Here is an 11,860-nt window from a genome sequence, read left to right as displayed (position 1 = left end):
TACGTGTGTGTGTGTGAGTGTGAATGTCTGGATGTGGATGAGTGTTTGAGAGAACATTGTGTGGTGTGCATGTGTGTGTACGTGTGTGTATGTGTAAGAGAGAGAGAGAATGTGTGTGTGTGTGTGTGTGTGTTTGTGTGTGTGTGTGTGTGTGTGTGTGTATTGTGTTGTAAATGTATGTGTACATTATTAACACAAATGTAATTTACATATAGAAACAAAGAAACATAATCTACACAAAGTGTTTATGTGTGTGTGTGTGTGTGTGTGTGTGTGTGTGTGTGTGTGTGTGTGTGTGTGTGTGTGTGTAGTACTAATGTGTGTAGTGTCTAGTGTAATACTCAGACCAGGTCAAAGGAATCCACCTCACATATGACTGGGTAAAGAAAAAGGGAGAAGGGAGAGATCGGGAAACAGTGTTGCCTCAGCCTCAGTGAAACAGCCAGACAGCGAGCCCTTAGTCTGAGTGTAGCCCCTGACTGCAATACACTCCCCCACCCACTACCAAAAGGGACAGTATGCTAGTTTTACACACAGATACACACACACAAACACACACACACACAGTTGGCTAAGTCAGAAATAGGGGAGCGGGATCAGAGAAAATACAAAGAGCAATTAAAAAAAAAATAGATGCTTGCTATAAGAAACAACTTCAAAACATCAGTATTGTATTTTTTTTCTAAATCAAATATAAATTACATTTTTGAACTTATATATTTTGTGAAGCTTTATATTTCATATTTTACATACGTTTTAAGGTGACCTCGAACAAAAATAAAACATGACCTTTTGGTAAATATATTTTAGTTAGCTATACCATGCCTAGCCTCTCTTCTAGAAGTCTACCTTAACAATGTGTTTTTTAAAGCCAATTGAAAGCCCTTGTAAATGCGCTTCGTGCAGAGGCTTGCAGCTAGGTGCTGCCGTATTCACAAACAGCTTGACACAGCTCGGGGACACACTGATTCAAGTCTACTGCCTGCTACTGCTCATACTCACCCACTTTTTGGAAAACCAAGGTCAGATATTGATTGCTGTGAATGTAAAGAAGTGGTCTTGTTTTTTGCTTTGGTGATTTAGAGTATTCATAGTTGCTTGTAGATCAATGTGCTGTGTGCTGTGTTGGGGCTGGTGTGATGTTTTAGAGAGTGTTTAGGGCATAGGGGAGGAGTGAGGAACTGGGGCGGCTGTATGTGTGAGGCTGTGTATTGCACTAATGGAGATTATCTAATGGCTTATCTCACTTGAACAGCTATTAAATACACATACACATACATATTTGAGAACAACATGGCTCTTTATTTTTTTTTTTTAAATAATCTAGAACTCTATATTGGGGTAAGATGCAACAAAAATTGTAACTTGAAACTAATTGTAGTTATTGTAACTAAATATTGTAAAATGGTAGCATTTTCCTGTATGTTTTAGTGCCTCTCAGAGGTAGAGAGTCTTTCTAGTTTTACTCTGAGGCTTGTTTTAGAGTTGCCACACTTTTTCTCTTTTCTTCAGTCCTTTACTGCCCTCTAGTGGCTAGATGGATACAGAATCTCACCTTCATGATGTAATCCTAAATCTGAGACTGCCGTGTTCTGAGATTTTAGTCAAGAGTCTGAGTCAAGTTATAGTCAATGCGCTAGTAGGGTTGGTAAATACAACTGCTTTAGGTGTTTCTAAGAGCACACTTTAAATTATGATTAAGTCATTATCATGACTGTTTTCCTAATCATAGAAATGGGCCTCTAAACTCTATATCCTAAACTTTTGTCTGGTGAGGGATCATTTGTAGGCTACTGTTGATGTGTTAATGATCTTTAGAGAGTGTAAATTTAGGCAGAGCCCAGCATCAGACAGCCTGTAAACATAAGACAAGCAAACAAACATGGCTATGTTCATACTCATTTTAAAAAGTTTAAAACAAATTGATTACAAATGCTTACAGTTTGTATAGGTTCTATTTTCTTGTTTTCAGAGCAAATCTGTGTATGTTTGTTTCTGCAGAGAGAGAATGAGTAACTGTAGCTGCAATCGGTGAGTGATTCATTCTGTCTGACCACTGCTGTTCAGTCACTTAATCCCATTATGTACCGTACCCATGCCAAGTTATGCATAATACGGTATGGTGAGGTACAAAGTATACAAAAGGCTGAATGTTTCAATAGGCTTATATTTCCTCACTATGTCCCTAAATAAGACACTTATGTAGGCTAAATAGAGTAATGCTGTGCTACTTTGATCTTAGAATACACCTATTTAAAGGGAAATTTTGTTATGGCTACAGGATTGATGCAGGACCCACAGATTTTCACACAGTGCACAGTGTATTTGCTAGTGTTGTTTTTGTGTGGAATGGATCAAGGGTTGATGTTGTTGTTCTGGCTTGCCTTCTCTGCGTCAATGCTATCCATTAATCATCCACCTCTCCAGTGATAGACGTTAGGCTTTAACGTTAACATTGGACTTTTATGCCAAAGTGTGCCTGGGCTTTCAACAGTTGCCAGAGCCGTCACATGATCAGAGAAGCATCTGTTACTGTAGATAGGCTACAGACGCTGGACTGACTCACTGTAATGTGTGGTATGTGGGTAAACACACACACACACACACACACACACACACACACACGCATGCTACGTACACTCATCAGCACATTTCCAGCCAGTGTAAAAACAATAAGGACTAGGGGGTCAACGTAGGGTCATTCTGTTAGTGTTAATCTCTGAGTTAGTTTCATCCATCCATCCACAAAAGCACCCCTCTACAATGGCCCCCTGCAGCATCTCTCACACACAGATATTTCCCATATCTGCTGCAGACAGTTGCAATGCTCTTGTATAGACTGGTGAGTGCTCATAAAGCTAAAGAGCCATTTTTAACTGCACATTAAAATTATTTATGCATTGCGTTCACTTGCACTTAATTTGAAACCTGTGAAAAAGCTATAAGCAAAGCACTTACAGACGCTGTTGTCTGGTCACAGAATGTAGCCTACTCAGTCTGAATACTTCATACTGAAAGTATTTTGAGGTCTGTCTAATATTTAGCCTGGGTTTGAACTCAATTCTTCGAATAGGTTAATGAATAATGAAGTCCATAGTTCATACATTTCCGCTACAGCCTAAATGTTAACTTTATGCTGGTGTTTATATAGGCTACTCCAACGTTTCTTTATATCGATAATGTCTAATCAACAGATTACCTGTGCACCGTTGTAGCTATGAAAAGTCATCCAAAATAACTATTTAGTCGCTGCTTTCTGCTATATAAAAGTGGCGTGACGCGACGCTACTTGTTTTGTTTTCTTTGTGTGACCTCTGTGAGAACCCGATACCAAACCAAATCTTTCCAATTTACGCAGTCACTTTGTGGAGTAGGCTACCACCACCAGTGAGTAGCCTAGCCAAGTGATATTTTGATTCGCCTGTGGCTGTAATTAAACTTTTGAGAGTGGCGATTTTCTTAGGTTGCGACAGTAGGCTGGGCTAACTCTACGCGTGTTATTGGATTTTCAAAGTCATTTGTGTGTCTAGCAATAGTAAAACGCCGATAGCCTATACATTTTGATCGTTCGATATTGCATTGGATGCATTAGGCTACTGTGTCAACCTTGGTGAATCTGAGTTTTTTAAACATAATGTTAACGTTCACGTCTGTCGAAGATCCAGCAAATGCCTTACTCTTGACAATAGGGCTAATGTAATCGAATGTGAGGAATGTGTTTTTGTTGGTAATAAACCGTTTGCTTTTTAATGGACATGGTTCAGGTCAGGAGAGATAGTTTTCTTAGCCTTGATGACTTTGATGTTGGCTGATAACAAGACAACTTGCTGGTCTGTTGTGTTTTCTGTTGTGAAGAGACGGAGCGCGTTGTGCAGAAATGTCTATGGTCTGTCTGACGGACTTCGAGGAGTATGCTAAGGGGCATCTCTCCAAGGCCACCTGGGACTACTATGCCGCCGGAGCAGACGAGTGCTGCACCCGGGATGACAACCTGTTGGCCTTTAAACGGTAAGCAAGACAAGACCCTGAGGCCACACTCCATCAACACCACACTCTCCATCTCAGGAAAGAGCTGACCCATTTTGAATATTAGGTACTAATATATTGTACTTAACATTCAGATATTTTGGTGCAAACATGATCCTCACAGTGTTCTGTTTTATCATAACATAAGACCCATTCTGTACATTATGTAATTATCATTAGGACACAATTAAATTAATCATAATGTTATTATTAAATATTAGCCTATTGATCTAAGAGTCACTGGCAAAAGACAATGACTCAAAGATGGTTTAAACAGCCCAAGGTCAGAACCCCTTAAAACAACTAAATGAGACCTAAAGGTTAAAATGGATGAATCATTAAGTCACTTTTCCCCTGACATTCCAACTACTTCCGTCTCCTTAGAATCCGCCTGCGGCCTCGGATCTTGCGGGACGTGTCGGTGAGTGACACGCGGACCACAGTGCTGGGCACGGAGATCAGCTTTCCCGTGGGGATCGCTCCAACCGCCTTCCATTGCCTGGCCTGGCACGAGGGGGAGATGGCAACAGCAAGGGGTCAGCAGATCTCCAGTGCCACTGGAAATCCCAGTCTCTCAAGTCATTGCTCCTGCCATATAGATTAGTTTAGATACTTTATTTATTCAAATGTAGGCATCCAGTGTTTTATATGACTTGTACAGAATGTAAATCGTACAGAATGTAAATCAGAATACCCAAACATTTATTTCATATTATACAATGCTTGATTTTTTGTTTTTGCTCATACATACAGTAAGGTTTTTGTGTACATCATACATCATTATGCATTTAATCGATCTTTTTATGTTTTTTGTTAGTTACACAGGATTATGTAGTTTTACGCTGCAGTAGATTTTCTTACCACTAGATGGGAATGTAAGACTTATTGGAAATTTTACTAAGACGTTCATTATACTCCTAACAGTGTAAATAACTCTAACTTATGTCCTTCTCTTATTTAACTTTGACACGCTTTATCACTCCAATATTTTGTCCCTTTGTACTTTTATTTACAGTATGAAAAGTACATTGAATTGTCACTAATAGATAGATAGATACTTGATTGATCCCCAAGGGGAAATTCAAGGTCTCAGTAGCATACAGACAGCACACATAGCATGCACTTACAGCAGTGTTTGAAATGTGCCAGACTGTAGTATAGATAAACTTGCCTTGCACTTTCTTTATCTCTCTCTCTCTCTCTCTCTCTCTCTCTCTCTCTCTCCCCTCCCTCCTTCCCTCTCTCTCTCCATCAGCTACGGAGGCGGTGAACACATGCTACATCACCAGTACCTACTCAACCTGCTCGGTGGAGGAGATTGTGGCGGCGGCGCCCAACGGCTACCGCTGGTTCCAGCTGTACGTGTACCGCGACCGCAAGCTGTCCGAGCAGATCGTGCACCGCGTGGAGGCGCTGGGCTACAAGGCTCTGGTGCTCACCGTGGACGTGCCCTACACCGGGAAACGCCGCAACGACATCCGCAACCAGTTCAAGCTCCCGCCCCACCTCAAGGTGAAGAACTTTGATGGGGCCTTCCAGGTAAAGATGAAAAACACAACATGTAAATTAACTTTAAAACCACCTAATGTTAGTATTTTTCGTATTATAACCTCATTTTAACTAGATATAAAACTCACAGAGATTAAGAATCTCTTTTGGAAGAGTGTCCAAGACAGACAGCAGTGCACGTGACACAATTACAAACAAAGACGTCCATGTAACACCAAAAAAACAGTAAAACAGCATTCATCAACATTCAAAACATCTACAACTGAAAATATTTGCCTCCAAGTAGAACAGACTTTAGGAGAATTTTCATTAGTAGGATGGGACTAATCATAAGCCATCCAGACAACGTCTTTTTCAGGAAAGACCTTGAATGTTTCAGGAAAGCCATGCCAAACTGCATATTACACATATTACAACTAGTCATGGTGCTAAAATGGCCTTCCTGCAGTCCTGCCCTTTTACATCGGGTACACCATGGAACGCATGATTAACACATGATTAAGAAGACCCCAGACTGTTGAGCATCTGGACTCCTATATTGGGCAAGAATGGGACAACATTTCATTCTCAAAACTCCAGCCAACTGGTCTCTTCAGTTCCCAAACATTTACATCCTGTTGTGAAAAGAAGGGATGAGACAATATTCCCCTGATTACTGGCATCAGATTCAAAATGAACATATATTTTCCAAATAACAGTAAACCTTTCTGTTTCAACAATTGGTATATATGCATATGTAGCATTCACATGTTTTGCAAATCATAGCATTCTGTTATTATTCATATTTTGCATAGTGTCCCAACGTTTTTGGAATTACTACTACTAATAATAATGATAATAATAATAAAACTTTTTTGTATTTGGTGTATTTTTTCAAAAGCATACATGAATTGCCTTGACCTTTAACCTGTGATCTACACGTTGTCTTCTGTATTGTCTCTATCTTGGGTGTGTGCTCTGTAAACCTGTCCCGTGTCAGTCTGAGGGTCTCTGTTGCCCCCTGCAGGTCAGCGCTGGCCCGGAGGAGTATGGCATCCCCGCCCACACGCTGGACCCGTCCATCAGCTGGAAGGAAGTGTACTGGCTGCAGTCGCTCACACGGTTGCCCATTATCATTAAGGGCATCCTTACCAAGGAGGACGCCGAGCTAGCTGTGGAGCACGGCGTCCAGGGAATCATCGTGTCCAATCACGGCGGGCGTCAGCTGGACGGCGGACCGGCTACTGTAAGAGACTAGCAAGTCAGGGATTATGTTTACATCACATTTATTTAGCTTGCACTTTTATCCAAACCGACTTCAAATGAGGACTAGCATTTAAGCTACATTGCAATGGGAGACCTCAGCATAACAGTAAATCCCACCACACTAACACAAAAGGACGAGAGTGTAGTAACCAGAGGATGACAGTGCAGGAATTTAAGGGCAGAGTTGAAGTACCAGCCACAGTTGTAATCAAAAGAAACAATAGTAGATGGTAAGTGCGGGTTAAGCTTTACTACAGTTACTTCACTGGAAGTGCATGGTAAGTGCGGGTTAGGCGTTATTACAGTTACTTCACTGGAAGTGCATGGTTAGTGCGGGTTAGGCTTTACTACAGTTACTTCACTGGAAGTGAGCTAGGGTTAGCGGTGATCAGACAGCAGGATTGCCAGGCAGCAATCCACTGTAACTAAGCAGGTGTAGCTTCACCCATTGCCTGGTTGACAGACCTGAAGAAAAACATTGGATTGGATTTTATTGTAAAATAATTCAATTAAAAAATCCTTGACACCTCTGTTCAAACCCACATGGTTTATTATTGGTATATTGACATTCAGGGACCACATTAACAACACAGATGAAATCAAAATCCAAGTTCAAAGGATTCAATCTCCTCAAAATTCAATCTCAAAATTAGATGTAGTTGGCCAAACTTCAGAACTCTCAGGCCACAGGGAGGCAAAATTTTCTTAGTCATGCATAGAAGTGTACAGGGAGGGAAAACAGCTTAGTCATGCATAGTAGTGTACCAGGAATCAGACCAGCAGGGTGTCAAGGCTGGCACAGGACCACTCATCCCATCATTGAAGTTGAAACAACCCTATAAATCACGTCTCCTGCTCAAGGCCGTAAGGCCATTCTGTGTTAGTGTCTTCAGTTGTGTGTGTGTGTGTGTGTGTGTGTGTGTGTGTGTGTGTGTGAGAGTTAGAGAGAGAGAGAATGTGTGCATGTAAGTGTGTGTCTGCCTGTGAGAGTGTGTGTGTGAGTGACAGAGAATGTGTGCATGTAAGTGTGTGTGTCTGTGAGACAAAAAGAAAGAGAGTGTGTGTGTGTGTGGCCTTCACCGTGCTCTCTCTCCCCCTCTCTGTGTTTATCAGATAGACTGCCTGTCAGAGATAGTGGACACGGTGCAGGGGAGGATCGAGGTCTACATGGATGGTGGGATCCGCACAGGCAGCGACGTGCTCAAGGCCGTGGCTCTCGGAGCCAAGTGTGTGTTCATCGGACGGCCCGCTGTCTGGGGCCTGGCTTATAAGGTGTGTGTGTGTGTGTGTGTGTGTGTGTGTACGCACAGGTGGAGAGAAGTGTGTTATGAGTTTGAGACTAAATTTGCTCTAGCCCTGACCATTTGGCTATGTCTGTGTATGATGTGTGTGTGTGTCAATTGCATTTGTGTGTGTGTTGTGGTCAGGGGTTGGGTGTGCATGTGTGTTTTAGTGTTACCATGAGTAAGATGAGATGTGTGTATTTTTGTGCATGTGTGTGAAGGCCAGACCTCCTTTCTCATCTTCCTGTGGTCAAACTGCTGCCTCTTTAACTCAGACTAGCAGCCTTTTGCCTTTGCAACTATGCAGAATGAAACCAGACTGGAAATTTACAGTTAAGACTGCAGCTGTTGTCAGCATAGCATAGATATAACCGCCAATTCTTTGGGGCATTTCGCAAAACTTCACCACAAAGCTGTTAACGAAGAAGTTCTCAAAACACTGGCATTGTGGTTAAGTTTGTGGTATTCTATCACTGTGGCACTTTTGCATGACTTGAGATGCCAGCTGTGCCTGCCTTCCTCTTGGAATTGAGTTAGCTAATCATGAGTGGTTTAAGCACGGTTCCTCCATCAATCAGTATGCATCGGCATTTTTCTAATTCATACTTTTAAAGGAATGTAAAATGGCTTAAAATGAAACAAACAAAAATTAATAAATAAGAAAAGCCTCCCCAAGATCATAGACGGTAAAACAATTCAAGTCAGTAAACAAGATACTCAATTTTAAAGGCCCATCAAAAACATATGCTTCTCTGTCCATGCAAAAATGTAATTATTTATATGTTGACAGTACTCTGTCTTTTGGTCTTCTGTCTCTGAAAAAAGCACAATCTATGATTGTAGCCCCATAGCATTTTATTTTGTCCTCTTGTGTTCATACTTGTTTTGATTAGTTAGTTGGACTGTTTCCTTATTGATGCGGATTTGACTCTGTGGTGTGGCAGTAAGCTTTGAAGTGTTTCATCATTATTTATTCCTTATGCTTTGTTCAGGGTGAGGAAGGAGTCCGCGAGGTGCTGCAGATCCTGAACGATGAGTTCCGCCTTTCCATGGCCCTGTCGGGTGAGTGCTGTTGACCCTGTGGTGATCTCTCGTGACCTCTCATGAACTCTGTGCAAACGACAGCAAGGCCTGATTGACCCTTTCCCCGTCTCACTCTTTCTTGTACATTCCCTCCCCCTCAGGTTGCCGAAACGTTGCCGAGATCAACAGGAATCTGATTCAGTTCTCCAAACTTTGACCCCCAAGCACTCTGGACTTAAACAGCGAGACTGGGTTAGACAGACCGTGTCAATGGTAGCGATCACTGACCTAATGCTCTTAAAGGCTAAAGCCTTTCACCTATGCAAACGGATGGCTACAGATTAGCCAAGCATGACTTCAGCCTTAATTGATCGGTACTGAAATTATATCACCGGTGATGGTCAATCTCTGGGAATTACTGGCTGGATTTGCCATAATTATTTTCACACCAGCTAATCAAACACACATCACCATTTTCTTCTTTGTGGTGTTTTTTTCTCTTTCTTTTTCTTTCTTTATCCTTTTTCTCTCCTCCTTTGGCAGCAGAGGTTGTGACTGTGGGCTCTAATTTAAATGCTAAGCAAAGTGCAAAGTCTATCAACAAGTAAAGTGCTCGTGCATGAACTATAGCTGTCGTGTGGCAAGCTTTGAGCAAACTCATTATTGTTTACGGTTCAGGTCTTGCTCATTGTGTTAAATTAGCAAATAGTTTTTTACCTAGTTATTAAACTAGCTTTGGTTAGACATAAGACTTTGCACTTTGCCTATCATTCAAATTAGGGCCGTGTGTGTGTGTGTGTGTGCGTGCGTGTGTGTGTGTGTGTGTGTGCGTGCATGACATGAGTGTGAGTGTTTATGGACTGGCAGAAAATGCAATCATTTTGTAAGAGCCTGGACATGGGGGGCACATTGAGACCCGGAGACAGAGATGCAACACCTAAGGAACTCATTTGAGGAACGCCTAAGGAACTCATTTTAGGCACCATTTTGATTTCCCTTGATAAGGGAGCTACAAGAATCAATGAATCATGAGAACTTTCATCTGAGCTTGTGATAATTGCACATTGATGGTGAAAGAGCTGTTATATGGGAAAGACACCAGACACTCAGCACTGCATGCCTGATTGGATGACTCAACACTACTGTTTGTTTGCAGAGTTCTCAGTCCCTCATCTTGAAATGGTGGTGTGATATGATTTTGTATCTTGAAGACACCGTGAGATTATATGAATAAATCATATTAAATATATTTTACAGCACATTCTACAGTCTTATCTCTTGTCTGGTCAACCTACTTATGCTGGCCTTAAGCTGATGATACATGGGGCAACTTTTTGAGCAATGTTGCTGGGCAATGTGCTCATTATTGTGGTTCTGGCATTTTCTCATTGATATTGGGCAACAGTTTCTTTTCTGGAGAACTTATCATCAGTAGGCAAGTTGTCATGATTATCCAATCAGAATAAATGGAACTGGTTATGTTGCTCAAGAAGTTGCCCCATGTATCATCACCTTTACACCATACGATTTTCAATTAATTTCATAGTCGTAATGAAATCTTGGGAGTTTTACTGGGGTCGAGGCGTGCTCTCGTCATCTAGATCATTTAGTGTAAGGTGGCAATCCTAGTAGTTTTAAGTCCGTCTGAGACAGTCTTTTTCTAGTCTTGATGTCACAATGTGTGATGAAACATGTTTGATATTATCACAATCTTTTAGTCTTGGTTCATGCAAATAGTGACATGAACAATGTAAAAACTGACTAACTGTAAAAGTAAGATCTATTCAGCAAGGGATAAATAGTCATAGCCTATATGGTTATTTGTTACTTAGTTTCTTATAAATTATTAGTATTCCACATGACAGAACAATGCTATAGCCCGATGACCTGGCCGAAAATACATTGACGGATCTAAACACTTCACCATCACCTGTTCATACTCATGCATATGGAGACGTGATGTAATATAATTTGACACTAAAATATGACTTTGATATATGTAGGCTATATGGGTTGTTTATACACCGTGTTCCAAATTATTATGCAAATTGGATTTAAGTGTTGTAAACATTTATTTTTTGTTTTTCAATTAAACTCATGGATGTGTCTCAGGGCTCTTTGGATCATTGAAATCAATCTCAGACACTTGTGATAATTAGTTTGCCAGGTGAGCCCAATCAAAGAAAAACTACTTAAGAAGGATGTTCCTCATTATTAAGCATGCCACGGGTTTCAAGCAATATGGGAGAGAAAAAGGATCTCTGCTGCTGAAAAGCGTGAAATTGTGCTCTACCTTGGACAAGGTATAAAAACATTGGATATTTCCCGAAAACTTATGCGTGATCATCGTACTGTGAAGAAATTTGTCTCTGATTCAGAGCACAGGCAGGTTCATGCAGACAAAGCCATAATAAGGAAGGTTTCTGCCAGAAGCTAAAATGCCATTGCAAAGCAGTAAACAGGTATTTGAAGCCGCTGGTGCCTCTGGAGTCCTGCAAACCTCAAGGTGTAGGATCCTCAAGAAGTTTGCAAGTGTGCATAAACCTACTATTCGGCTACCCCTAAACAATGCTCACAAACAGAAACGGTTGCACTGGGCTCAGGAATACATGAAGACTAATTTCATGTTTTGTTTACGGATGAGTGCCGTGCAACCTGGTCCAGTGATGGAGTAATGGATGGTTGATGAATGGCCACCATGTTCCAACAAGGCTGAGACGTCAGCAAGGAGGTGGCGGAGTCATGTTTTGGGACGGAATCATGGGGAGAGAGCT

At 41.3% G+C, this 11,860-nt stretch overlaps 1 protein-coding gene across 3 annotated transcripts; it reads left to right on the top strand.

Annotated features, from left to right (window-relative positions):
- Window positions 1-940: 940 nt before the first annotated feature.
- On the top strand, window positions 941-10,345 carry hao2 (hydroxyacid oxidase 2 (long chain)). 3 transcript variants are annotated; one of them, XM_048238225.1, is made up of 9 exons: window positions 941-1,022; window positions 2,002-2,031; window positions 3,856-4,008; window positions 4,411-4,562; window positions 5,282-5,565; window positions 6,542-6,760; window positions 7,894-8,052; window positions 9,056-9,125; window positions 9,248-10,345. In XM_048238225.1, exons 2-9 carry the CDS (start codon window positions 2,009-2,011, stop codon window positions 9,301-9,303), a joined length of 1,116 nt encoding a protein of 371 aa, XP_048094182.1. In that variant the 5' UTR covers window positions 941-1,022; window positions 2,002-2,008; the 3' UTR covers window positions 9,304-10,345. The 3 variants fall into 3 exon arrangements, with proteins under 3 accessions (XP_048094182.1, XP_048094183.1, XP_048094184.1); XM_048238226.1 differs by lacking the exons at window positions 941-1,022; window positions 2,002-2,031 and adding an exon at window positions 3,130-3,387; XM_048238227.1 differs by lacking the exons at window positions 941-1,022; window positions 2,002-2,031 and adding an exon at window positions 3,424-3,727.
- Window positions 10,346-11,860: the final 1,515 nt, after the last annotated feature.

This window comes from Alosa alosa, chromosome 3 (assembly GCF_017589495.1).
Source record: "Alosa alosa isolate M-15738 ecotype Scorff River chromosome 3, AALO_Geno_1.1, whole genome shotgun sequence".
In the NCBI taxonomy this organism is placed as follows: Eukaryota; Metazoa; Chordata; class Actinopteri; order Clupeiformes; family Clupeidae; genus Alosa; species Alosa alosa.
This window is presented reverse-complemented; position numbering and strand designations above follow the sequence as displayed.

Bases quoted from the DNA above. Each gene is read 5' to 3' on its own strand.
- hao2 (XM_048238225.1), top strand. From the start codon at position 2,009: ATGAGTAACTGTAGCTGCAATCG. The intron at 4,009-4,410 runs GTAAGCAAGACA...CCGTCTCCTTAG, and splicing joins AACCTGTTGGCCTTTAAACG to AATCCGCCTGCGGCCTCGGA. The intron at 6,761-7,893 runs GTAAGAGACTAG...TGTGTTTATCAG, and splicing joins TGGACGGCGGACCGGCTACT to ATAGACTGCCTGTCAGAGAT.